Here is a 27,888-nt window from a genome sequence, read left to right on the forward strand (position 1 = left end):
AAAAAGGCAAAATGTAGCTTCTTTCAGTGCAACAGATTAATAAGATAAAAGAAAAAATATCAGTGACATTCATACAAATATGTCAATTTACACCAACAAAGCTCAGCAAAATTTGACTGATCTCAGATGTAGAGTCGCTTTATCTTCCGAACAGATTCTTCCCACCAATCACTCCAACGCTGAATTGCCAGCAGCTGAGCTGCACTTTCTTCCTTGATCTGGGCAAACATCTGTTCAACTTTAGTTTTGTATTTCTATATTAAAAAAACACAACAATTAAGGACAAAATTAGTACTGATGAAATATAATTTTATTTGCCTAAATTCAGGTCCTGATCCTTTGTGTCAGAAGACTTCATAGAGGCCACTTATTTTTTGCCTTTGACAATAGAACTAATATGAATAATTAACTATTAGTAGTGTTCCTTCTGTGTTCCTTTTAAAGACTTCTGAAATTAAATTATCAGCAATATTTAAATTTTGCTAAAATGCAAGACCTTCATCTCACTTCCATTAGTTCCTAAGAGTAGCCTTCTCTCAGACAACATGGGATGCATTCAGGCTCTTGCTGGAGCTTCTTAACTCAAAAGTATGAATTGAATTATTACAGAACTGCTAAAAAGTTATTTCTTCTAGATAGAAACTTATAGACTACCATAAAAACCTCAAGGCACTTTAATATTCTTAAAGAGTCCATGCTCCAAAACATAGAAGTACTGTATTTTTTAACGCAACACACGTGCAGGAAAATACTCGTGTGGCGTGCATGCATCCTATATCCAATCCTTTTATCAACCATTTGTGTCCAAACAACCACATTTCCTTCAAATCTGTGCTGTAATCAAGTTCCTGGGCACCAGAACTAGATACATAAAACACACATGCAATTTGATACTTTTGATGGCATTTGCCATCACTGACAGTATATTTTACATTCCCCTATTAAAAGCATATATTTTTAAAAAGTTAATTTAGTTCAGTGGAAGTACAATTACTTCCAGGTCAGATGCATAAAGACATCTCCAAGTGATTTAACATAAAAATATTCTCCTAACAGCTGAGCACTGCTGTTTTGAGAACCATTGTCTGTGCCAGTCAGAGGCAGAGTTGTCTGCATTCTTTCAACAGACTCAGTGAAGAAAGAGTGATCATTTTGATGGTGGAAACAGTCATCTGTGATAGTTGTGGATATAAGATAGGTATGAAATATTTTACAGCTCTTCATCTTTTATGGAAAAATCAGATTTTGTGATCTAAGGCTGGAGCTAAAGGCTTCAGAAAGAAAGGTGAGTGAAAACAAGCAAGACTGGAATGGCACTGGGGCACAGCTGCTTTTGGAACTATGATGCTGACAAAATGAAGTGTCCTGTTTCTGACACCATCCATGCTACTCTGCTGAAACAATTCCCCTTTGTCATGTCTCTGAATGAGAAGACTCCATGAGGAACCAACCCTGTCTGCTTCTGACAGCATCACAAAGAAATGGACACGAGAAAGGATTCCTACACATGGATAATAGGGCCTTAAGACCAGCAAACAGCGTGTACGTTAAAAACTTACAACTAAGGTTCTATAATTGTCTTCTTAAAAACCAAACCCACAACAGCAGCAGCCCACTCAAGAGTCCTTCCCCAAAGACCCACCTTATATGCGGCCTGTCTTGCATCCACCACTGCCAGATGGCCCAGGGTAGTCTTAGCTGTTGAAACTGATGCAGTTCCTCTACAAAGAATATACTCTGGAGTGTCGGGAACAGTAGTCTCGGGTATTCCTGGCCAAGTCCTATGAAAAACCAAACCAACCAAAACAAACACATGAGAAAAGAAGATAGAAAAGAGAACAGATCATACTAATTCACATTACCTGTACTAAGGTGCCAAAGATCAATGTTGTTTGTTTTTTTTTTCCCACAAAAGGTTTACGCTAAAAACATCTTTGTTTGCTACAACCACCTGTTATTTTAAAGCACCAGGTTCTCTCCTGCCAGTATAGAATTAATTTCTTCTGAATGACAATACACAGAGTATTCATAGATCTGAATGTAATGAATTGAGAACTACTGACAAACAAGTGGCACAGCAATAGCAGTGACATGGTATTGTTTTACAACACTATATGTAATTCACCTTTATTTGGATCTACTGCAAGTTTTTCTTCAAAATTATTACCCACTCAAACTACCACTACTTCATTACTACTTCAATGACATTACTAATGATGAGCAGCAGTTTCAACAAGTGCAGCAAAAACTATGAGGACAGGGCCTGTTATCAGTTCAGAGCAGAGGAATTAGACAGAACAGTGTTCAGTATCTCCAAATACTACCTCCTTCCTCGTTTGACTAACTGTTGAACTTTGGAGGTTCCTACAGGAAGTTCAGTTTGCTTATGACACATTAAAGTTGGCATCTTCTCTGTAGGTATTTCAGTTCCTGGGAGGCAATAGAAGACATGCTCAGCAGAAACAAAACCATGTCAGGGATACAACTGTTTTGGAATAATTGTGCAGCTCAATGCTCTACGCGATCAAGAAATAGCTTTGCATGCTTTATTATGCAAATCTTTAATTTAAAATATTATAGCATATCAAAGCCTCCTCTTTCTAGGGACACACTGCTGCAATCTTTGACAAGGGAGAGGAGGCATGAACAAGCAATCTCTTCTTTTCTTACCTGTTTCTTTTACGTCATCAACAGTGATGGTTTCATCTAGTTCCAAGAGGAGCTTTTCAGTGAGGGCAGCCAGTGCAGAAAAAAAGCTCTTAGCACACTCAGCAGCACAATCCTGTTGCAACATTGGAGACAAGCAAGAGGAATTCCTTTGATAATTGGATCTCCTCTCCTTTTATCATGGCTATGAAAGACTACACAAATATCAAACCCTGGCTTTCCACAGCAGCTGCAGATAACAGACATAAGGCTCAAAGTTGCACATAAAAGGGTCTCAAAGTGTCTCTGCAGTATTCTTAACATTGCCTGATTATCTAAAGATCATAAAACTGTAGAGTTTTGAGTACAGGTACCTAGTAGTTACATAGTTGGGTTAAACATGATAAAACCAGCTTCTAGCCAAAGAGAAGATCATTTTGGAATTCAGGTACTTGGGGTGGAAGTGCTTAGCCCAGGTGTTACTCTCAATCAGGGTGTTTCTGTGTCTGTATGCAGAGCTAGGAGTAGGAGATACTACTTTGGAATTAAAAATATCAGTACTCTGCAGACAGTGTAGAATTTGGAGTAAGTGGCCTGAGAGAACTAAACAACAGGCTTTAATGCTGGGGAACCAACCTTCAATTAACCCAGGGGGCGAAGGGGGAAAAGTATTTTGATTCCTGCATCTCTCTTGTAAATTCAGCTTATTTCAGTTCTTAATCATATGTAGAAAAGTGTCATTATCTGCACTAATGACATGCACAGAGAAGAAACCCTTCCAGGCATCTATTGTCTGGAAGTAAGAGAACTAACCAGAGGATGTCACCACCACAGCCAATACTCCTACCCACCATTAAGCTCACAGCCAGCAGGTTCTATGAATTATATAAAATATCAGTAAGTTCCACAGTGTATCTAAGCAGCAGCATGTGTGCAGATATATTTATGTCTGTATTGATCTAATGCTGACAATACACCACTTAAAATATGGCAATATATGAACAGGATTGCTTAAAACTGAGAAAATTTTCAGGTTTCCTTTGGACGGGGAGGAAAAATGTATCCAAAATACACCCTCCTTTCCAAATACAGTATTTAAGCAAGGGCTTTACAATTACCTGCAGCATCTTTGTGTTGAGATTAACACCATCAGTTTGATCTTTTTGCCTTTTTATTTCCTCTTGGCACAAACCCTCCAGCTGAAGAGAGTTATTTGGGTGTCCTAGGGAGTAATGTAATTTTCTCCAGTGCACAGTCTTTAAGAAAATATGTAAGAAAGAAATGCCTTCAGTAAAGAACATACTGTGAGTCATGAAAAGGAAGAAGTAAAACTCAAACATTTTCAATAAAGGTATTCAGAAAGACAAGGAAAATGGAGCTATTTCTTGGCTGTCTGGATATAAGCTTTGCAGTGCAAGATGCACCAAACTGCCTCTCTGCTGGCCTCTGGTCTCACTTTGGGATTTATTTTCAACAAAAAAATCATCTCTTCTACCACGTGGTAAGCAAGGTATTTTTTATATTTATATTTGTCATTTTTACCTAATTTTTAATACTCAGACACAATCTCAAGACATTTCAGCATTTTCTGTGTAATCTCTGTTATGATTCTGTTCTCAGTTCTGATATTACTTGCCTCTGATATATGCCTCTTTTATGAATGATGGTAAATACAGTATTTCATTATCCCTACATCACAGTTCTTACAAAGGAGTGCACCCATACAGTAGGAGCTGTCTGGCCATACCACAAGGTCACAGCCCCCACAGAGCTGACAATCCAAGTGTAAGATGACAGGCAGAGCTGAGAAGATTAGAAAGAGGCAGAGAACTGCAAACTCAGAAAACTGTATCTGTGGTCAGCTCAGCACAGAGTGATGACGCAAACAGTGAGAATGAGAAAAATGTATTTTTATCAATCTGATGCACTTACCATGGGTTACACCACAAAGCATTCCAGTATGACCATGATACATACCTTCACATCCCCCCAGTCTTTCAGCTGCCTGTTGAAGAGATGCTGAATATGACCAGTAAAAGAGCTGAGCTTCTGCTCATGTTCTTTTAAAAGACTTTCCACGACCAGTTGGGAAACAGAAGAGAGCTCCTCCTCAAACCACTTCAGCTGATCCCGAAATTCTTTTTGGAAAAGACAGGGTGTGCATGTGACACAAACAGCCTGGAATTTTCTCTCACAGAGACTGTGTCCCTGACATTCCTTTCTCTAGGTGCAATGCTTTGAGAAACATACACTTGCTCAAAGATGTGACTTTGAACATGTCTTTGAACTTAGTCAAGTGGCCTTCTGCTAAACATTTTGTAGCTGGTAATACATACAAAAAGAATATTGGCTCAATTCCAGTAAAGTCAACTGGAGTTTTTCCACTGAGTTTGATGGATTAGGACAATGATGTAATTCTTGGTCACTGCAATATTCAGCTTCCTTACTGAAAAATTACACACACAGGAAAATGCAAGTCTTAACTGAATGAATTTACCTCTAAGACAAAAATTGTAGTAATCATCTGTCTGCCTTTGGTATGACAGGAGTTTCACTCTGAGCATTTCTGCCCAGTGTTCAAATGTGTCTGGCAGATCATCAAGCATTCCCATATGAGGATTCTTCTTTCCTCCATAGAACTCCTGCAGAAGGGAAAGATAAACCAGAAAATGTTGATAACACATTTAAACATGTCACATCTAGGTATATAACTGTAGGAGAAGAGGAAAAATTTTGGACAGTCTGCCAAATATTGAAAGAATCAAATTATTTTTCTGACACAGGAGTACACCTATGAAAGCAGAATTGACTAAAGAACATGACATTTCCTTACCTCACCAAGGCAGAGCAAGGTGTTGTTACCATTCCAGAGAATATTCATAATAATCCCCTTAAAAGTACTGAAAACAAAAAAAAAATTAAATTTTAAAATATTATCACACTGTTAAACAATCACACTGGCAATATTCACTGTTTTTCAAGTATTTTGTTCAGGTTAATTTTAGTATATTTTTCAGAGCATACACAAAACAATCTTCAGAATGCACATTAGCACAGATTCTCTTCAGATGCAGCCAGGACAAGGGGCTATTGTAATTGCTCACTGGAGAACACTGCCATGTCACTGTCACAAAAAAGCAATCTTAGCCAAATTCCTGTGCCCAAAGAGCTTACCATGCATTTTAGATAAAGCAAAAATATTTCAAGGTGGGTCTAGCTGTTTACTGGAATTATTTTGAAACACAATATGGAATAAAATTCCAAAATGCTTAAACATCTTAAGCATTAATTTAAATAGTTTTATATTGCATGTACAAAATATCTCAGTTCTATAGACTACAGCTGCTCATATCAACAATATGAAAATTTTCTTACAGAAGAAGAATGGAACGTGTTTGCTCCTTTTTTATTCCCATTAATGGAATGCTGAGTACAAGAATGAAGATATAAAATGTATTTGTCTTCTTAGGTGTGAAAATTGAAAGCGAGGCTATTTTACATTTCCCACCCACTTATAAATGTACAAAATGGCTCCAATAAGACCCCCACTTCAGACATCAGACAGAATGAACCAGATGCCTTACATCTTCACTGCAAAAAGGAACTGTTCTGGAAGTACTTTGACCTATAAATAGCAAGGCTAAATTAAAAAATTCAATGGTGAACTCTATAGGTCACAATGATAGATAGAGAGATAGATACATACATACATAGAGGGTTTTTAAAGATTAACTTCTTGTTCTGGAAATATAGGACTTACTCAGACTTTGTAGCCTTCTTTCCAAATATCTGTGATCTCTCATCCTTGGTAAGAGATTTTCTGCCTTTTTCACTGGAAAGTAAAAACATTCATTTGAAACTATCCAGAAGTGGTTTCCTTCTCTGGCTGATGATTTGAGCTAGTCAGTCATATGATAGACATGAAACTGAAGAAAAATTAGAAAAAACCTAACTCTAGAACTAGTATTCTATGTGTCCTGTTTGTGGCCAGGACAGGGTTAATTTCTGCAAGGGTTAATTCAGCCAATCTTCCAGCCAGTGGCCAGGACCTGGAGGTTATTCTCTACCACTTCTCATCATTGTGGGGGTGGCTGGAAGGGTCCCTGCTGTTGGGGAATGTGGTGGCAGTCTCAGGGGTTTCCTCCCAGTGAGCATTCACATGTGAGTCACTTGCCTCTCTTGTACACTTTGCTATTAACATTGCTGCTGTTACTATTTGTTTATTTTTTATCTCATTGCTGTTTCTAGTAAATTGTTCTTAACTCAACTTTATCTCCACCTTTTGTGCCTCCCATTTTCCTCTCCAGCTGCTGCAGGGAAAGGAGAGTGAGCAAGCAGTGCACAGTTTGGAATGTTTTGCTAGGAGCACAAAACTGGGAATACCATTCCCAAACCATGACAATATAAAGATAGTGTTTGGATGGAAAAAGATTCTCAGAATTCTCTTCTAAACTCTCAGTTATTAAAATTTTTTTTGTTGTTTTCACTATTACAGCAGCTCATTTCATCAATCTGTGAACTAAGCTGAAGACAAACTGTTTAGACACAAAATTAAGCCACATTGATTTAAGGGTTAATCTATATTTCAACAACTTCAAAATACAAAACAGCAACAGATAAAGGAGAAAAAGGATAATATTTTTCCAGTCAAAATCTGGGGGGAAAAACCCCCAAAGCTGATCATGTAGACATTAACAGGTAAGAGATTCCAAGTGATAAGCAGTAGATGGAAAGAAAGCTATACAAATAAACAGTAAGAATCTTTCAATGAACAGACAAAGTTTAAGTAAATTTTTGCATAGGAATATTTGAAGTGGAATTCCTCCTTTTAGGGGTCTCACCTTTTTTTTCGCTTGCTTCCATCCCGAGATGACCTCTTGCTAGTAGACTTCTGAGAATGTGCATCAGATACCTTCTTCTTTACTGGGGGAAGAACTGCTTATAGTTAACAAGAAAAGAAGAATATTGCATAAATGCCAACTGAAGTGCTTTTTATGTGTATATATATATATTGTATTCTTATTTCTGTAATGTTTCCTAACAATATGGAGGGGACAACTACAGGAACAATTTCTGTCAGACAGGCCTGAAGTAACCCAGAAGTGGTGACAGCAGTAAAGGTTATGTGCTGGGGCATGAGTCCCAGGAATGCCACAGAAAATTCATGGTAGGTGGAGGAGATTTAAAGCAGATTGGAGGCAGGTGAAGAAGGAGAATGAATGGGCTGCATTCATAGTATTGGTGGTCATGGGGACTTGCAAATGTGGAAGAGATTGAGGATAGCTTTGGAAATGGCTGGAGGAGTCAAGGTCTGCAGAAGAGAGATGAGGAAATGGGAACACTAGGTAGGGAGCATCTGGGGTTACCTCTGTGCTCACCTTTGAGCAGATGATGATACACTGTGAGAAGGATCCCTGATTCCCTATATGCTTCATGACTTCTGCTCTGCTTCTTTTCTCAACCCCATTTCCCTTTTGCTATCACAAACACAAGGACTCTTTATAACATGATGATCTCATTCTGCAGTTTTCATTGCTTTAGGAGCCCAAAATCATCTTTACCCAAGTAAAGATGTCCAGGGAAAGAGCTGAGAAGCACAACTATTTCAGAGTTCCTAGCATAGAAGTCACTGGCCTGGACCATGCTAGACCTTTGCAGTAAAATGCCAGGAACTACAATTTAGAAGAAAAGAAAATATTTAAAGAAATACAGGCACACCTGGATTCTTTTTCCCCCAATTTAGGTCTTGGTATTTTTTTGATGGGTCAAATCTGAAAAGAAAAACAAAAAAAAGAGTTAAGTACTACTGCATACCCTGTCATTTTATGCTCTAGACTATATTATACAGCAAACTAGGCAAGTTCTCTATCCCTATCATGTCCTAAGTGAGTTGAATTTCGGAGATCGTATTTAACAGCTAGGGTTATTTTTACAACTGACAGTGTATGTAGAAGTAATTTCACAGGACTGATTGTTTAACTGGAATTTCTGAATTTCTACAAGCAAAACTGCATTAAAATACTATTTACAAAACAAACATTTGTCTCACTCTTCATTTTACACATTGTATATTCAGTCAACTATGGAGCAGGTAATCACCTTTAACTAAAATAAGGCTCTAGAAGACAAAAATTAAAATACTTAAAATTTATCATTGCATACTAGATGTCACTCAACAAAGGGTATTTTTGGCTAGGAGAAATCTTGGTTTTAAAAAGAAAGCAGTCTCAGCTAGACTAATTTTTAAACTTAGACTGATTAGAAAATATCTAGTAGTATTACCTATGACCAGGCTATTCACTAGTTCCGGGCAAAGAAAATATAAATAAAGACTTGGGACAGAAAAATACCTTTAGGCACACAAGTACTTACCCAGCTAAATTTTCAATAACTTTTATTGCCAAATCATCAAATATTGATGTATCCATTCCACTTGGATTTAACAAAGGGAATTTGTCAGGATCCAGTCCCATCACCATCCTTTTGCTCTCATCTCTGAGACTCTCTTTTGGAACAGCAGGAGCAATGAAATCTTGTAACCTCCCATTCGAGTCAGGAGTGGTGAAGGCCTCCTGAAGTGGGAAGAAAAATGCAGCCCTGTAGACCATAGCAGGCAGTTGGTGAAAGCATTCCATGTAATGACTGACTACTAGAGCAGATTTTCTAAACAGACAATATCTTGCTTCACAGGCTGAAATAAATTTTTTTGTCATTCTAACAGCAATGTTCTACAGCTATTCAGCTCTAAACCACTTCAAAGCAGTTAAGAGTAGGTTCTCATAATCATCATAAACAGTATTTAAGGATATACTCTTAAAACAGTGATCCACTGAGATTACAAAATAAAGACACACTTTCCAGAAAAGGGAGGAAAGAAAACACAACCCGTGTGATAAAAACAAAATCCATTCAGGACACATTTGGGATTAAAAAAAAATTTAAAGAAACCTGTGGAATATGTACCTCTGAATAGTGCTACACCTTGAAAACAAACCCTTGTGAAGAACTGAGCAACTCATTGCAATGCCATGTATCTCTTCAGCATTTTGTTAACTTGGTGATTTACTCAGCCTCTTAGAAAGGCAGTCCTAATGTTACAGTGTGTTTGACAACTCGGCATAATGCAGATTCTTTTTTCATTTGAGAATTCAAAGCATAAATTCTGAAAAGCCATTACAACATGTACATATGAAAATTCTCTCAACATTAAATAAAATACAGAGAATGTGAGTGTTATCTTACAGTGGCATGTGGGATCTTTGGTTTTACTACAAAGCAGTCAAGATACTTGCTCCTCTTTTTCAGCTCTTCCAACACCTCTCTGGCAAAAGCATACAACTCTTCAGAAGTTAAAGCCTGAAAGATATGATAATACAGATGGTATTTACTAAACTGACTGTTCTAACCTTTTCAAACATGCTGACTCTTGCAAACAATATTATTTGCCTTTGTTCTGTCACCAGTTTATGTACACATACATAGAAGCAATGAGATTGTATAAGAGGCTGAGGTTTTGGTTTGGCAAACAGGAAAACAGGTACTGACTGTCCAAAAAGGACTGTTGTGGTTTTAAACCCAGCTGGAAATGAAGCATCACACAGCTCAACCCTCCTTCTCTCCCTCCATGCCCTGGTGGAATGGGGAGGAGAATCAGAGGAAATTTTTTATGTTGAGGTAAGAACAGTTTAATAATTGAAAGTAAAGTGAAACACAGTGATAATGGTAAATAATAATGATGATAATAAAAAGTGAAAAACAAGGGATGCACAATACCACCTGCTGACCAATGCCAGACCCCCCCTTCCTGAGCTCAGACTGGCCCTTCCAGATAACTCTCCCAGTTTATAGACTGGACATGACATTCCATGGGTGGGAATGTCCCTTTTTTGGCCAATTTGGGTCACCTGTCTCAGCTATGCTCCCTCTCAGTTTCCTTTGTGAACCTCCTCAGTGACAGAGCAGGAGACACGGAAAAAAAACTTCCTTGACTTAGAATAAACAGGACTTAGTAAAAACTGAGTTATCAACACCGTTCTCATTCTGAATCCAAAGCACAGCACTGTAACAGCTACTGAGAAGAGATTAACTCTATCCCAGCTGAATCCAGGACAAGGACCTTTCTGAACAAAAATTCTGTGTTTCTGCCCAGCCCCAACTATGAGGAAACATAAATCTTCCTCAAAAATATTAGTTTATACCAAATTAATAACAATTAATAACAAGTCAAATTAAATACCATGTCATGCTGATTAGAAGTTACTTCTTTATCTGCAGTAGAATGAACATAAGCATCTCTCTTCTGCTGGAGCTTTTCCAGGTAAGACTTTAATGTGACTGACTGCAAATTGGAATTCGCTACCTAAAGCAGAAGCAAATTGTAAGAAACTAAAGTCAAGTCCCCATTCACAGGAATTTCAGAGGCTCCACTTTCAAACCATTAGAACTACTGATAAAAACTGGTTAAAAATCCCCAGCACTGAGAGAAGATGATGAAAACAGTAGAAGAATTACTTCAATGTTTGCTGCACCACACAAAGATATTGGTGAATGCAGATGTACATACTCAGTGCGCTGCAAGGCCATAGTGTTCCAGCACAGTTGCAGCAGTATTAAAAATAAACTTTTCACTGGATAGTGACAGAAAACAGGTTTTAAATTAACATTAAAAATTATGTAATATTTGTACACTATGAATTCAGATAAAATTTCCTCAAAGGTATAAAAGAAAATTATTATATTGAATTTAAGCAAAGTTCTGATGTTTCTATTTGTACCTCTGATTTGATTTGCTGTCGTAGCTTTCTCAAATATTGATGGACCTTCTCCATAAAGGCTCGACTCAGAGACAGAGAAGCAAACTTTTTTCCAGACTGCTTGAAAAGTTCAGTAGCCTTTAAGAATGTCAAAAACAAAAGACAGGACAAGATAATTTTTCACTTTTTAAAACTTAAATTATAGAACTTGCCATTCTACAAATTTTTTCCATCATGTCATTGCCAAACAGGACAGATTTACACTCCTAATCTGAAAGCAGGCTGACTTCAAATCACATCAAATACATCAATAGAAAACATCATTTTAAATAATGTAATTCTGCATACCTGCTCCAAGCAGCTCGATTTTATTTTCTCCACATCTGTCTTGATTGAACTTTCAAAGGAGTCAATTTGCTTACTTTCTTTCTGAAGACACTCGTTGAAAAACTTTACCTCCTCAGATGCAAAGTCACCACTCTCTGAAAATAATCTGAAAGCAAACATATTAACAATTGGATGAGAGTCATTTTACTCCAAGACCATTCTAGCTAAACAGCCCTGAAACAACACAAATGTGATGAAAACAGCATAATAATTGTGGTTTAACAAGATACATTTCTTGTTTTAAATAGGAAACTACATGAATAACAAAATAAACTTTACTTTTACTGTTCTGCCTATGCAACAAACACTGATTCCCAGAACTAGGTCACCATTTATAAACAACAATTCCATGAAATCTATATACCTGCAACTTTTGAGAAAAGCCACATTTGAATCCCTTAATTTTCCTAAAGCTTCCTCCAAGTGCTGCTGGTAACTTCTCACAGTAACACTGATCGATTCCAGATGGTTGCGGAGCTCTGATTCTAGATTATGGCTGGAAGAAGCTGACCTAACAGCAAATAAAAAAAGACAGGGAAAACATGTCTGAAGAGGAACACACATGATGATTCAACAGCTGCTGGCTGTAAAGACATGAAAAATATCAAGGACTCAGAAGTGATTTATGACTCTCTAAGCAACTCCTCGATCTGGGATGGTTTGGATGAACCCATGGAAGGTATCAGCAACAGCTGATACTATTGGGCACTTTTCTTTAAAAACAATTAGTCAACTGACAGTGCTGTGCAAGTTCAGTAAACAGATAAAATCTAAACAGATGAAACATCTTTGCTACTTACTGCCAGCACTTTGAAAGGAGATGAGAATTTCCATGTGTTCAGTCCTGATTTTAATTTCATCAGGGAAAGAGAATGAAATTCTTTACATGTTTTCAACTTTTATGAAGTAGTCTTCATTGAAGAGCAATGACATATAAAACAGGTTCAGAATGCAAATCATAAACATCTCAGACAGCAATCAGGAGTATTTAACTAGGGAGACTCACAGCAACAGCAGTGGCACACTTACTGCTCAGTCACAGGAGCGTGGAGCAAGTCGTACTCCAAGTTACGGACTCGGGAATGAAAGTTTGTGTTGAGGTTATTTAGCTGGTCCGAGAATCGGAGGAATTCAGCTTTCTCCTTTTTCAGGCCTTCTGCCAGCACTGCACAGTGGCACTCAAGGTGCTCTTTGTGAAGTGACAGCTCCGCTGAGAAGAAAGGAAGTTTACAACAGGGACATTACTTCCTGTTTACTGTGAACTATCACAATGCCCAGTTAACCTGTGATCATCAGCAGCAGCAAAATAAACAAAGCCAGACCTCATAGTAGCTAAAACATACAGATTAAATACATTCCATTTGGTTTCTTTGACTTTTCTCCTGTAAAAGACATATATCCTTAACAGCTCCTAATCCATTCAAACCACAAATGCCTCTTGTTTGTTCCAAGCATTCTTTTTCCTTTATTTTTGGTCACTGCTGACATCTCCATTATCCCTCTGTTCTCAGTTTTGCAACAAAACTAAAGGTTATATTTTATAATGGAACCACTTTTCCCGGTTTTGTAAGGGAAAGAAAAAAATCAGTTTTGGTCTCTCTTCTGGAATGATAGCTGTATAAATCAAGAGCCAGCCAAACACCTCAATAAAGCTACCAGAAGAAGCACCTGTCCTCTGTGCAGAAAAAGGGAAATTGAAAAATTATTTGCCTGTTCTCCAAAAGAAGAATTTTTTCGTTTATGTGTTAAAAACCAACAAACCTGTCTAAAATACTTTTTTTCTCACCATAAAAACCTGACACTTCCCATGCAAAAAGAGTTTTCATTAGAGGAGGCTCTGTAGCTGCTCAGTGATATTTCACAGAGTTAAATCCCCCCTCTCATGTTTTCAGAAGGTTGGCCCTGATATTTTGGCTCTCTCAACTTGCTAATTTCGTTTTCAGCAACACTTTTAAAATATTATTTTGTACACCAAAAATTCTTGTTAAATAATTTCAAGGTGGATGAGAAGTCACAAACATTTACAATAGAATTTTAACGTCTTCTACAATAGAATTTTAACGTCTTCCCAGTTGTTAATCAAGGCACTGCTGTCTATTTTTCCAAAAATAACACAGCCCAAACATGGAAAAGCTACAGAAAAGAAATATCATTTTAAAAATACGCAACATAATATACTGGGAATTCACAGACAGTCAACTGCTTTCTGTTGTCCTCCATTACAGAGTCAAGTTCTGCTGAAACATATTTTGGCCCACTTAGGACCATCTCTAAATGAAGACATGTGATGCTCAGAATACAACAAAAATGTCAATACCAGCTCGAACATTGTAGATATTTGTCTGTATCTCCTCCTGCTTTTGTTGATGCAACTTAAGATGCAGCATAAGTATTGAATTCAGCTCTTCTTTCTTGGCAGCTACGAAGACATAGGAGTTGGACAAGGATTCTGCAAACCATTCCTCCAAGTGTTCAAAAAAGCAGAGGCGAATCCTATGATTGAAAAAGAAATATTACAGTGAGGAACAGTAAATCATAAATAAGAATTTATTGAATATATTATTTCTATTCGACTTCTGGCTATAGGGAGGTATGGTTTCAGTACCATTTGCACAATACTGGTAGAGTTTTTGAGGTAGCTGCTTAGCACTGAGTACCAGGCATTTTACCTTCATGGCAGGGAATCTGGGCAAATTACTTGTCTTTCTGTAGTATGTTTTCTAACTAATTTTCCATAAAATATGAATGTTCTGTAAAGGTAAATGTGGTACTTTGACAGCCATGGATACAAAGCAATATAAACATTTTCTCATATTTGTATCAATTTAAAAAGTGGAATAACATAATAATTGTACAATCATAATTTTATATTTCAAAATCTAACTATATAAATATCTAATTATATGGTAGCAATTAGATAACTTCTGCCTCTCTAGTCTACTGTTTTTTCTAAACAGCTGAAATTTGTCTATCACATAAAGAGAAAGAAATAACAGTAATTGTTCTCAGCTCACCTTTTTTTCAGTTCAAGAAATATGGCTTCTGTGAGAAGTACATATTTCAGGTACATAGGAAGTGATTCTTCTTTTTCATATTTTGTAAAATAACTCTCTGTGATGTCAGTCTTTCCTGCCTCTTCAACTCCAAGAACAGTGTAAGTGTTTCCACTAGCAGTGGAAAAAACCTCGGTGGCAATTTCAGCACTTTCTGCCTCGCTGCTCTTGGACACTGACTGGGAAATTGTTGGAAATTGTCACATTACTTTTAAAGGCATCAGCATAGAATCAGCAGTGCACCAGCTAGTGTAGGAATCCTGAGGATATTTAGAATAATGTTCTCATTGTCAATTTGGATATTTACACAGTGCTGGCAATATTTATATTGTTATATATTTATATATTATAGATTTTTATATTTTGTATATTTATATGTTTATATATTTATATATTCATATGCCAGCAAGACATAGGCAGAGTTGACAACATCTTAAAAGGTTTTTGTTATAAAATACATTCATGGAAACTGAAAAATTAATACTTAGGTACAAATACTTAGCTTAAAACATTCGCCACAGACTGAGAACAGTGTGATAAAAGAATTTTAAAAAATTATGCAAAGGGTTTCTACAAGGGTAAAAGATCCAAAAGAATGGCTGTGAACTGTTTTATATACTCCATTTGCCCATAAAAGGATCTAGAGCCCTGTGTGCTTTGTAAGCAAACTGAGAAAAAAATTACTTTCTACTCATTCTCAGCAAAAAGACTTCCTATTCCTCCTTATTTTGGACAAGACTGCCTTCACCTTCAAACTTGTTCTCTTGCTCACTTACCTGTGTAATGCTTACTCCCTGTTCTGCGTGCTCATTTTCTTTACTTTTATGAGGAATACTCTCCTCCTCTTCTTCTTCCTCTGTTTCTTCAATTTCCCGTGCCAAGATCACCTGTTTCTCTGTTAGCTTTGTTTCTCCAGCTGATTTTTGACAACTGTCCCTATCTTCTGGCACCAGCTGAGAGAGGTGATCGTCCTGCTCTGCTCTGGCCTGGAATGTCCTTGCCTCGAGCCCTGGGGGCAATTTTGGATGCCACAATGTCAGAAAGACCTAAAGCTATCAGAGAAATGTCCAAAGGAGGGACACAGAGATAGTGAAGGGTCTGGAGGGGAAACCATACAAGGAGTGGCTGAGAGCATTTGGTTCAGCTGGAGGAGACTGAGGTCACACCTCACTGGTGGCTGCAGCTCCTCTCAAGGGAGGTGGAGGGGCAGCTCTGATCTCTGCTCTCTGTGACAGGGACAGGACTCAGGGAATGGCAGGAGCTGTGCCAGGGGAGGATTAGACTGGATATTAGGGAAAGGTTCTTCCCCAGAGGGTGCTGGGCACTGCCCAGGCTCCCCAGGGAATGGGCACAGCCCCAAAGCTGTCAGAGCTCCAGGAGAGTTTGGACAATGCTCCCAGGGATGCACAGGGTGGGGTTGTTGGGGTGTCTGGGCAGGGCCAAGAGTTGGACTTTCACAATCCCTATGGGTCCCTTCCAACTCAGGATACTCTGATTTTCCTCTCTTTGCACAATGTTCTCAGCTTGCTGCTCCACCATATGTTCACATTCTGAAGCCTCAACTACTTATTTACAGTTAAAGCAGAGTTCTTCTGGTTACAAACCAAAGAAACAGAGATTGAAAAACAACCAAGCAGAAATACCTGTTTGGACTGTTGAGGTATTATTTTGATCTTGAACGGTGGAGTCTGTCATGCCTTGCAAGTTCTAAAAGCAAAACAACAACAAAAAACACCCACCACAGCATTTTAAAATATGGATTTGCTTTCTTCTAAGAAATCCATATCCCTTCTCAAAATGTATCTATTTCAGGAAGATATGATAGTCTTGAACAGATCACTCATTATCTAAAGAACCTGTAACACTCAAATCAATTACTGTAAGTCTGTTATCTTGTAGTTTTCTGTTCAAAAGCCAAGTGAATTTGCCAGAATTCTGTTTGTTAACAAGGACAGAGTTAAAAGTATGGGACTGAGAAATGTTTTGGTTTCCATCTGCTATCTCTACCAAAAGCACTTTATCCAATGGCTGAAACAGTACTTTATATAATCTGAATTTTAAAGGTAATGTAAATTTTCTCTAAAGTGAAAAAGTAATACACCAGTTAGGTTTTAAACCAGAAGAATTTTTCTTTTTACCTGTTTGAAGATTTCCTTCACACTAAAATGCTGGCTGATGGATATACTGTAAGAAATCAACTCCCACAAAATAGCTTTTGGATAAACCATTACTTCATTCATTACAAGCTGCTTGAATGCCTCATTCCTGTCAAAATTAAGGTCACTGTTTAAGAGACTCAAATATGTATAGAAATAAAATTAAGTGTGACTACAGTGCCTTTAAATCTAACTTTTTTGATCATACTCCTAAAACCTTTAGGCTGAACGTTGTCATTGATCTGTTTATACTGAATACAATCACATCCTGGCTTGTTAGAGATTAGTTCATTACAAATAAATAAATGCACAAAAGTTAAGAAATATTTACAATAAAGCCTTTAGCATCCTTCCTTTTGGATGGAGAGCCATTCAAACACTGCTTACATAACAGAGGTCAAATTACTGTCTTCCTTGTTAGTTCTGCACTGTGCTCAGCTGTGACTGAGCCTTTCTGGTTTCATTTTACTTGAAAATAAAAACTAATGGTTCAAGCTGAGTCTCGATTCAAGAAAAATCAGTGTTCACACTTGTTTTCATTTACATTTGCTTTGTCTCCTAAACAAAGATAATTATGGGGAATTTATGTATGTGTTCAGATGGATTACAGTGTATTTTCACTTCTGGTCTGTTAACTCTGGCTTTTTAAAAATTGTTTGAATGATTACTAAGAGTCTCAAACTCCCAGCTCTAACCACAATGCCACTGTGAGGTGTGTGAATCTGCCCCTCATGTCCATACTGCTCTTCTAATATGCCTCTGATCTAAGAGGCAGAAAAGACCTCCTGGGTGTGAGAACAGAGCTGTTTCCTCTCAGGTTTCACACCTGCTGCTAAGATGTTTAGCAAGGAGAGCAGTATTGTACCAATTTTTATATGATTTTAAGGTTGCAAATGCCTAATCATGAGAAGGATAACAGAGAGCTTACCAAAATAAATACTTTGGCTACTTAAAGATCTTAGCCCTTGCAACTTCGAATGAGATCAAGTCTGTGAGTGCAGATGTGATGGTGCAGACCAACTTTTGATTCCTGTGATTCAAGAATCTGAACTACTACTTCTGAATAAGGCATGGATGTGATGGTATGCACAGGAATACTGATGTGGTATGGTTTTTGAATGATAGCAGTCTTTCTTCATCCCATTCCTAAACTCTGGGTATCATTTGCCTTAACGTTGTTCAATATGTACATTATTTTACATTCTTACATGAAGTAATACACTCTTTTTCCATACCTTCACACAACAGCATAAACAAGGCCTAAGTAGTACAACCAGTGTTAAAATATGCTTTACTTTTATACAAAATTCATACCTGGTTCTAATTTGATCTAAAGAAGAAAGGGCATTCTCCAAATATTCCTTCAGCTCTTCTTCACAGCTCGCCATTTTCATTTTTTCCAAAATTGTATCCAGATCATCTTTCATCACCTAAGGCCACATTAAAAAGCTAGTAAAAATGGTATAGTAGATACTAAAATCTCCATAACTATTTAGGATTCAAGTAATTTGATTATGAACATATATTCTACACCAAGACCTTAGCAAAACTCATCACCTATGAAGACCTTCCTAGATAATGAACAGCTCTGACACAGCCACCCCAAGCTGGCTGTTGTAGCTATGAGAACTTGGCATCCAACCAGACTCCATACCTGCACAAGATCTCATAATAGCAACTTGCAGCCACTTTGGACAGAAAGCAGCAGTGATCTTTATCACTTTTGCCATATCAAGAATAAGACAGGACTGTCCATTCAGTGTGAATCAAGCAGTTAGCAAAAATGCACTTGACAGAATGAAACTGAAAAGTAGAAATTCCAATATAAAAGTCAGATATTATGTTTTGAATTTTATAGCAGCTGTTTTGAATTCCAGAGGGTTCTTTGTATTACGAAGTCCTTTCTTTACATTACGCCACATCCTTGTTTTTATGCTTATACCTGTATTATGTTATCCTGTTCCAATCTGTATTTATCTACTTTTTCCTGAAGTACATCTTCCTGCTGGGACAGTTTCAGTAGATGGACATCCCAGAGACCCATGGCCTCCTGAACACAGCTGTACAAGCCTTGACAATGCTGCTCATGCCATTTAGCCATCTCCTTAAAATCACTCTAAAGAAAAACATTCAAGTGAACAAGTTATTTTTAAACTGCTGGAAGGTGAAATGAATGAATAAGAGGACATGTAACATGATAAAAAGCTGCCTGCAATTACACAACTGGTGTTCAACATTGTGTCTTCTTTGTGGAGAGTAAAAAAAAAATCCAAGTAAACTGGGTAAGAATGTGGATTTTTATTCTACAAGCTGAATGTATCAAAACTTCTGTTTATTCTGACATTGTAAAGCACCGAATCACATTCTACAATGTATCTCTTTAGGAACAACTGCCTGGTCATTTTTATGTATAGAATCACAACATATCAGATTGGAAGACATTTGGGAGATCATTTAAATCTATTCCTCTGCCTTTAGGCAGACTGGGCCATACGTCATTCATCTTTATCATATGTATTTCACATATAAATGATAATAAAAATACCATATATTACAAATAATAAACACAGTAGTTATGAACTCTTCCACGTGAACTCTTCCACACCAAACTTTGTTTCTTTGTAGTGTTTAGTCACACTGTGGAGCTCTTTCTAATGTGACATCAATAGCCTACAATGCAGAAGGCATTGCAGGTGGGAGCACAGGAAGAACAGACTAATCCCAAGAAGTGATAAAAACAAATGTAATCAACATACATCCATTTGCTCCAGTTCTTCTTCAAACCTGTGTTTTAGCTTCTCAGTCATCTGAAGCATGTTGGAAAGTACAACTTCAACACCTTCTACTGAGCAAATATTCTTATCCAACAGGGTCATCTGAATGAAAAGAATAGCAAATTATTGACACGCATGATGACTAAACTTAGTGTTTCTTCTCTTGTGATGGACAGAGAAAGGCTCAGCCTCCTAGATCCCACATTCTGTTAGTAAACACTACAATTCAACTGGATACAGAAGGAGAAATTGAGACAGAAAGTAAGACAGATTTGCCAAGATAAGATAGATGTAGCACAAAGGCTGAGGGTCCGTACACCCTCCACATAAACACAGGACAGCAGCCCCTTCATTACTGGCATTTGTTATGGCTTTTACACATTTCAAGTACAAATACCAAACACTACTGTGAAACCAACAGATGGTTACTTTTTGAACTGATTAAGACAGAGGTTACAAACTAATTTCACTTGTCATCTCAGTGTTTGGTGGATCCTCAAACACATGTTACTGTAATGGCACACTGTACCATGGCTACCACACCCAAAGCTGGGACACTCACCTTGCAGGTCTGCACTTTTTCCTGACATTTGCCCTGGACCAGCTCATACTGGACACGCGTTTTCTCCAGGCACTCTGCATTATGGGTGTCTGAATGATATGGAACAGACCACAGTCAAAATTCTGTATTACACACTGCAGTGTGAAAAAGAAACATGGCAGAGGCCCCGTGCTGAATCTCAGCAGAGGGAACAGATCCCAGCAGTGTCACACATCTGTGTGACACTAACAACCAATCAAATAAGATGTTTTAATACACAGCTGTTCATAATTATGCCTAAAAGTAGCAAGTTATTTACAATTGCTACCAACTTCTTTGCTACCATACAGGCTACAAACATCACAACAGGACATGCTCTGGAGCAAGAGAAGGCAGGCACACAGAGGGAAGGCACCCTACAGGACATAGAGGAAGGAAGTACCTCCAGTACTTCTTCCCCTCTTCTTCTCCAAGAGTTAAAAAGGAGTATTTTTGTATGATTGAGAACTGATCCATGTCAAAATTAAACTTTTATTTCCCCAGATTAATTGTAACCAAGCCAGTTCCTGCTAGATGCCACCATATACAAGTGTTTGTACCAGCCAAAGGAAAGTGATGTCACAGGCAGCTTCTTTGGGTCTTACTGCCAGCTCAAAGCAGCTGAGAAGGTATAAAGGAACAAAGAATAGAACAAACATGCACTTTCAAAGCAACTGTCTGCCTCATCATTGCCCAGGAAAAAAGAAAGTATTGCTTGAATTCCGGACTGTTTTATGATTTCCCAACTTACCTATACTTTTGTTTAAATTCTCCAGAGTTCTGTACCATTTGTTTATGTAAGATTTTGTATATGTTGGAGGCAACAAGGCGCTATCAAAGTAGGAAACCAGAGTCAGGTATTTTAAAACACAAACCAGTCAGTTGTATACAAAACTATTATAAAATACAAAATTATGAATCAGAGCATCCATACTACTGTGCTTTATTTTATTTACAGCCATCTTGCAATGAAAATCAACCAAAGAGACTCTTGTTGTTCGAGGCCAACTGTTTACTACCCAACAAGGAACCATAATCTACCTTGTTCCTACATCCACTCTAAAAAAACTCCCTATAAATACTGTAATTCATTGCATCCAAAAATGTTTCTTGTGTTCAGGATGGATATTCAAACACAGCAGTGTCAGATTTCTATCCATACTCCTCTCTTAATTTATTACAGAAATTAAATCCCATGGAGAAAAAAACACCAACTTCTAGTTCTCCACCTTTGTCTGCCTATTTCTACCACGTTTCAAATGTCAGTAAGATTTACTTTTGCATTCCTGCATTTTTAGTCCTTGATCACCACCTCTTTAGTGTAGCTGGTGCAGTGAAAATCAAGAATGCATTTTTTCCATTAAAAAGAGCTGTAGAAAAATAGGTTTAGACCCTGTCTTACTGCTGAATTTAACAATCACACACTGACAGAAAGCAAAGTGCATTTTGTAGCCAAGCTCCTCATTAACTCCAGCAAAAACTGTTTTCCTTTATGCTATATCCTCTTTTGCCATACCCAATGTGCTTCAAAACCCTCAGTCTCTGTTCACTAAGGACAATTTGCTCCTTTATCATATTTTCCATTTCCATTTTCACAGCTGGGGGATTCTGTATTTCTTCACTTGCCATAAATTCTCTGCAGGATGGAAAAAAGATATGTATAGTGGAAACATGGTATCATACATGGTATGTATAAAGAAAAAATAACTTTTTTTAACTTGTGGTTTAATAGAAACCACAAGTGAACACTAGAGTCACTTTGTGTTATTCATTGTCCAAAATAAGACTGCAAACTTCTGACCTGAAACTCTGAACTACGCAGTTCTTCTGGATGAGCTTCCAGTCCTTGACTCTCTCTTGCCATTTCAGCTGATGCAATTTTTCTTTCTCAAGCTCTGATTTCATTAGATTAAAGAGCAGCTTGGCAGTTGCCCTCTTATTACCCAGCAGTACTCTGTTTATATTCTGTGCATTAAAAAAAAAACAAAAACCTAGGAGTAGAAGCAGCATACAACATGCAAAAACAAACAAAAAATGTGTCTTCTACAGAAAATGAGGGGAAAAAAAGAATACAAATTATAACAAATACCCTGCAAAGTAGAAACCTCTCTATATTTCAGTAAATGATAGGCAGAAAAAATTAATTTCAGCTGGGAAAAAAAGACATTCTAGGAATATTCAGACTGCTATCCTGCCCCAGGTAAAACATTTACCATGGCCTTATTGTTAATGAGCTTGTGAACATCAGCTGCCAATAAGAAGGAAATTTCCTCCAGTTTCACAGTATACTTGGTCAGTACATCTGTTATCTGTGCAATAAAAGAATAAAGAAAATCAACAACAAAAAGTTAACTCAAGTATCACCTTCCCAAATTAAAAAAACTACATGAACAAGAGAATTTTTTCCATTAAAATGAATTCCATTGGATTTATTAATTATTCATTAATTAAATCTATTAAAGTGAATTATAATTAATTGGATGACACACAGATTGAGAAGCAAATTTTAAAATATGAATCTTAGTTACCTTAAAGACTGACTTTTTCAGTAATTCATAAAAACACTAACTAAAACATTCCACTTTGCTACTACTCAGGTGATTGCTCTGTAATATCTGTGATAATTGAGTGCTCTGCAAACAGGCTGTAATATGAATTTAAAAATCAAACCAAATTCCTTTCAAATATCTGAAGGGAATCCACCAGTGCCTGTTTGAGGAAAACACAAAATTAAAGCAAATATGTTCATCTCTGACATTTATTGTAACTAATCCAGAAAGGTTACTGGTGATACTCTTGGACCTATTCATCATACCTGAATTACAAAAAGAGAAGAAACTGGCACTGGTAGAACAAAAAGCTTTTCTTTGCCTACAAGGACAGTGCAGCAAGCTCTTCCACAGTCTATCAATTTTTTTAATCCAAACATTTCCTCTGATGTCCAATGACTTTTACAGGTTGGGCTGAAGACTACAAAACTGCAACACGTTTTGCTGGCAACATCCAGCCAACCCAAACTAAAATCAAGCTAGGTCATGCTTATGCTCCTTCTCAGCTGCAGAATAGGTATGTCCCCCCAAAAATAACAGACCAAATGGAAGTTTGACCTACACAACCCTCGAGGGAAATAAAAGCAGCTCACATATTCCTTGTACCTTTAGTATAGGTAATTGTGAAAGAAACAAATACCTTCAAACTAGGAAAAAAGTAGCTTCTCCTGATGATGTGGGTGTAAAATGAATAGTTTATTGGGGAAAACAAAGCAATCACCACACAACAGAACTATTGGCAGACCTCTGACTCCTGTGGAAACAAGCTACTCTGCTCTGCACCCAGCATTATATGAGCAAATAACAATCTTATGCCTAAGTAAAAGTTATTAAAACTGCTGCTCACTTTCATGGCTCGACTCCTTTCAATCTCCTTCAGGGATTCATCCACTGCCCTAATCCACTTCCTTCTGTTTGAGGACTCCTCGTGGATCATATTCCAGAGTTCTTCCAAACCCTGCAATAAAAATCTCTCCATTTCACTGAAAAGTGAAAACATGTAAAAGAAAATTTAAAAAGTAAAAACCCATTAATTTTGGACTCCAGAGCACCTTAAGATGGTGTTACACAGAGCAGATATGCTCTGAGCAGCCAATGCTCTGAGTTGCCTTACTTCAAATGAGAAGCCTTCCAAAGCCATGTCAGATGCAATCTTTTCAAACAGAAGTTTACTCTTTTCATCTGATTTCATCACTTCAAGCTGAAGGAATTCTTGAAGATTCAAAACAGAGGCTTCCATCTCCTAAAACGGTAGGTCAGTGTGATCATTTGAATCTTGGGCCCTGACCTTAGAAGAGCACTCCAGACTGGATTAAAAACTCCTGCCTTACCCTGCCAATGCAGTCCAGCTCCTGCTGCATTTCCATCACTGCTCCATCGTGACGCTTTTGCCGCCGTTCTGCCAGGTTCTTCCATGTACTGCTGCCTGTTTCCTCTGGAACTGCCAAGGAAGAAATGAGGATTCTATAGCCTGGAACTGTTGCTGCAGAACATGGGATGCATGAACAACAAATCCCTAAATCTACACTACGACTGCTGTAGTTTGTGCAGCTTTCACAGTGCGCAACATCTTTCCACGGGAAGTGCTATCTTAGCAAATGCAGGTTAAAAATACTAGGGCATATTTTAAAATTTCCTTTATTAACTTCTGATTTTCAGAAGGATAATAGCATGGAATTATCAATTAAACTCAGGTATTATATAAAATATTGCAACATTTCAGGAATGAGATCCGATTACACCAGAACTGGAATTTATCATCTAAACATAACCTGTGATTGACCAACAATTTCACAACTGGTTTTTTGTTTTGGTTTTTTTTTTTTTCTCTATTAGAAGACTCTTCATCTTCAAAATTACCTACAAATCATCAAAAATGTGTCAGGCCATTTCTGAGCTTGATTTTTGTTACTTGCAGGAGAAAGAGTGCCAATGTGGGTGTAACCAAACTGTGTATTCTACTCCCCTCTACCTCATTTTGTGATGACATGTTAATGATGGGTCGTTTTCAGCAGACCTGACCCCCCAGGATACAAGTGTTAAAATGAGTCGGTGTTAAAATGAGAGAGACAAGCCCTGCAAGGTGAGGTGGTATTTCTTTATTCTTAAAATAACTCAGCTGGGAAAGCAGCAGCACCACCTATCCAGTGAGGGTCATCTGTGCTAATGGGCCATAATGAACTGATTATGCACTAGCCGAATGAGAAGCTGAAACGACTATCATGGACTCCAAAAATATTCTAGGACTCATGGGATTACATCATTCCATTCCATTGTGAAGCTCCCTGCACTGGGGGATGTACCACCTGAACCCCACCGTATATAATATGGGCAGTCTGGGGACTTGGGACACCACCACCACTGGATATCCAGAGGAGGACCTGAACTTGCACAAGACCACCCCTTCTGACAGGATTGCAACCACTGCAACCCTGACCAACAGGGTGCCAGGTGGTACTCTGACTTTGTGGTTTTAAACCAGTTTTGCTGTATCACTGCATTTGCTGTAATCTTTCTATTACATTGTAACTCCGGTTGAAAATCTCTCACAAGGTGTTTGTGTGGGGTTAATTTCTCCTGCTGGTTTACTTTCAAACCAGCAGAACTTTGTATCTTGTTCAGCTAAACCCCTTACATGTACCGTATCTCCTGTAACTGCAAATTAAATAGATGACATTAAGGGAAACCAGTTTTACCAACTACATCGGGCAGGCCTCTGACTTTCTCAGCTGAACTTGCATCTACATTTCCCCATGCCTCTGGAAAAGTTGTAGATTGTCTGAAACAGAAAGAGAATAAAGCTTCAATTTGTACTAAAAATGCACCAGAAGGACTAACACAATAGTATAGTACACTTTAATTGGCAAAATGTAACATTAAAGTGAACATAAGTATCATTCTAACTTTAAAGACTATAATTCAAAGAATCAAAGTTGCCTCTTCTGAAACAAATTGAGATCTGGGTAGATCCCAATTTCAAATCTATTAGGATGACATTAAAGCAATACATGCTAGATTTAGAACATGTAATAGCTCTAAAAGGTAAAAACCTATGAACTCTTAAGGAGACACTATCAAGAAATGTGGAAATAGCCTTTATCTGCCCAGTGCTTTTCCCAACAGCTTGGGCACTGTGTTTCTCCTTGGGGTCAGTGAGAATCCCTGTATCATTATTCAGCAGCTGGATAAGGGTAAAAAAAGGATGGATGCATTAACTCCATTCTTGTTCATTACATTATCTTACTGCATCATCATGTAAGTCATTTACTTAGAAATACAGCCTAAAAAATATGGGTCAGACTGGGTGTATATCTAGATTGCTAAGAGCAAAGACAATTTCTTTTTAAAAGGAAAACCATATAATATGCCTGCCATTGCAAATATTAGTCTGGTAGGCTGCACTTCAATGGGCAGCAAGCAGTTCATTATACTAAATTTACATTTGGCAAGGAGACAGTCTATTACAAGTCGTTAGTGCTATGACCAAGAATTCAGGAGTTTCTAATTCCCAGTGAAAATCTGTCAATTTCATTCCTTTAAACATATAATTGGGGTTTTATGCTTCTGTTCCCTACCTGTCTGACTGTAGTTTTTTTGTGAAATCACTGATGGGTGTTTTTCCAAGACATTTCTGATGATTACTCGGTAGTGGCATGGCATCAGCAAACATTTCTGAATGCCTATTTAAAGGGTGCTTTTTACTCCTCTTAGAGGACCTTGTCTTCTTCTTTCCTTCATCCAAAAGGTGGGCTAAATCAGCCTACAAAGAACCATAATCTCAACAATTAGAATTCCTTCAAACCTACTGAATGGAGAACAGGGACAAAATAATGAATGAAAAATAGTAGGGGAGATGCAGCAGAAGAGAAAGGTAAAATAATGAACCATACATGCTACACACATAACCATTTTCATCTAAGGCTATTTTCAAAATGAGAAAAAAAAAGGATAATCATTTCCTCAGAGAGGAAAAGTGGAGTAACTGGATGGTCTTGCCTTGCTTACAGTTACCAAAAAAGTTAACAGCAGAGTGAGAAATGCCTGAAATCTGGCTAACTATGCCTCTAAATGTTTTACTGCTGTGTTATGATTCTGCCTTTAGTTAATATAACCTCATATACAACAAAGAGATGGGAACACATGTAGATGCATTGGAGAGCATATGCTGGAGATAACACATTCGTTTTTTACTAAAACAAACCAAAACCAGAAACTATGCAAATGACCTGGGGTCATTTCAACAGCCAGAAAACTGACTAACACAACAAACTCCTTTGGCTTTTGCTCAATCCTTTGCTTTTTTTACCTTGGCCTTGAAGATCTGTTTACAGCCTTCCTCTCTACAAACATGTCACACTCATCCTACCGAGAACTAGGGGCTCATCGCAGCTGACTGGCCGGGCCTGCTTCCAGAACTGGCAACTGCAAGCTGGGAGCCAAGAGGAGATACAACACTTCACTTGGAAAAGGGCCTTCCTTGTTCCTTCAATCACAGAATTGTTTGGGCTGGAAGAGACCTTAAAGATCATCTTAGGTCATCCTCCAACCTCCTGCCATGGGCAGGGACACCTTGCACTAGCCCAGGTTGCCCCAAGCCCTGTCCAGCCTGGCCTTGGACACTGCCAGGGATCCCGGGGCAGCCACAGCTTCTCTGGGCAACCTGTGCCAGGGCCTCAGCACCCACACGGGGAACAATTCCTTCCCAATATCCCATCTAACCCTGCCCTCTGGCAGTTTGAAGCCATTCCCTGAGTCCTGCCACTCCAGGCCCTTGTCCAAAGTCCCTCTCCAGCTCTTCTGGAGCCCCTGTAGGCACTGCAAGGGGCTCTAAGCTCTCCCTGGAGCCTTCTCTTCTGCAGGCTGGACACCCCGGCTCTCCCAGCCCGTCCTAGAGCAGAGGAGCTGCCGCCTTCAAAGCAGCTCCGGGAGACTCCCAACGGTGAAACTCCACGCCTGCCGCTCACCTTCCAGGCCCTGCGGGTGCCGCTGC

The 27,888-nt window shown here is 38.1% G+C and overlaps 1 protein-coding gene across 1 annotated transcript; it reads right to left on the reverse strand.

The window, feature by feature from the left end:
• Window positions 1-27,335, reverse strand: CCDC180 (coiled-coil domain containing 180). The gene is made up of 37 exons (XM_068199170.1): window positions 27,205-27,335; window positions 26,474-26,703; window positions 25,595-25,677; window positions 24,230-24,339; window positions 24,013-24,141; window positions 23,746-23,856; window positions 22,563-22,658; window positions 22,151-22,314; window positions 21,866-21,985; window positions 21,101-21,180; window positions 20,332-20,420; window positions 19,752-19,871; window positions 18,938-19,111; window positions 18,310-18,425; window positions 16,978-17,104; window positions 16,483-16,546; window positions 15,616-15,848; window positions 14,801-15,018; window positions 14,104-14,279; window positions 12,816-12,996; window positions 12,151-12,297; window positions 11,748-11,892; window positions 11,421-11,537; window positions 10,883-11,005; window positions 9,886-10,002; window positions 9,019-9,374; window positions 8,365-8,417; window positions 7,488-7,569; window positions 6,407-6,478; window positions 5,480-5,546; window positions 5,144-5,288; window positions 4,624-4,784; window positions 3,765-3,902; window positions 2,671-2,782; window positions 2,325-2,430; window positions 1,643-1,781; window positions 1-254 (listed from the first exon to the last, which is right to left on the reverse strand). Exons 2-37 carry the CDS (start codon window positions 26,566-26,568, stop codon window positions 123-125), a joined length of 4,698 nt encoding a protein of 1,565 aa, XP_068055271.1. The 5' UTR covers window positions 26,569-26,703; window positions 27,205-27,335; the 3' UTR covers window positions 1-122.
• Between the last annotated feature and the right edge of the window lie 553 nt (window positions 27,336-27,888).

Source organism: Anomalospiza imberbis, chromosome 9, assembly GCF_031753505.1.
Source record: "Anomalospiza imberbis isolate Cuckoo-Finch-1a 21T00152 chromosome 9, ASM3175350v1, whole genome shotgun sequence".
Lineage (NCBI taxonomy): Eukaryota > Metazoa > Chordata > Aves > Passeriformes > Viduidae > Anomalospiza > Anomalospiza imberbis.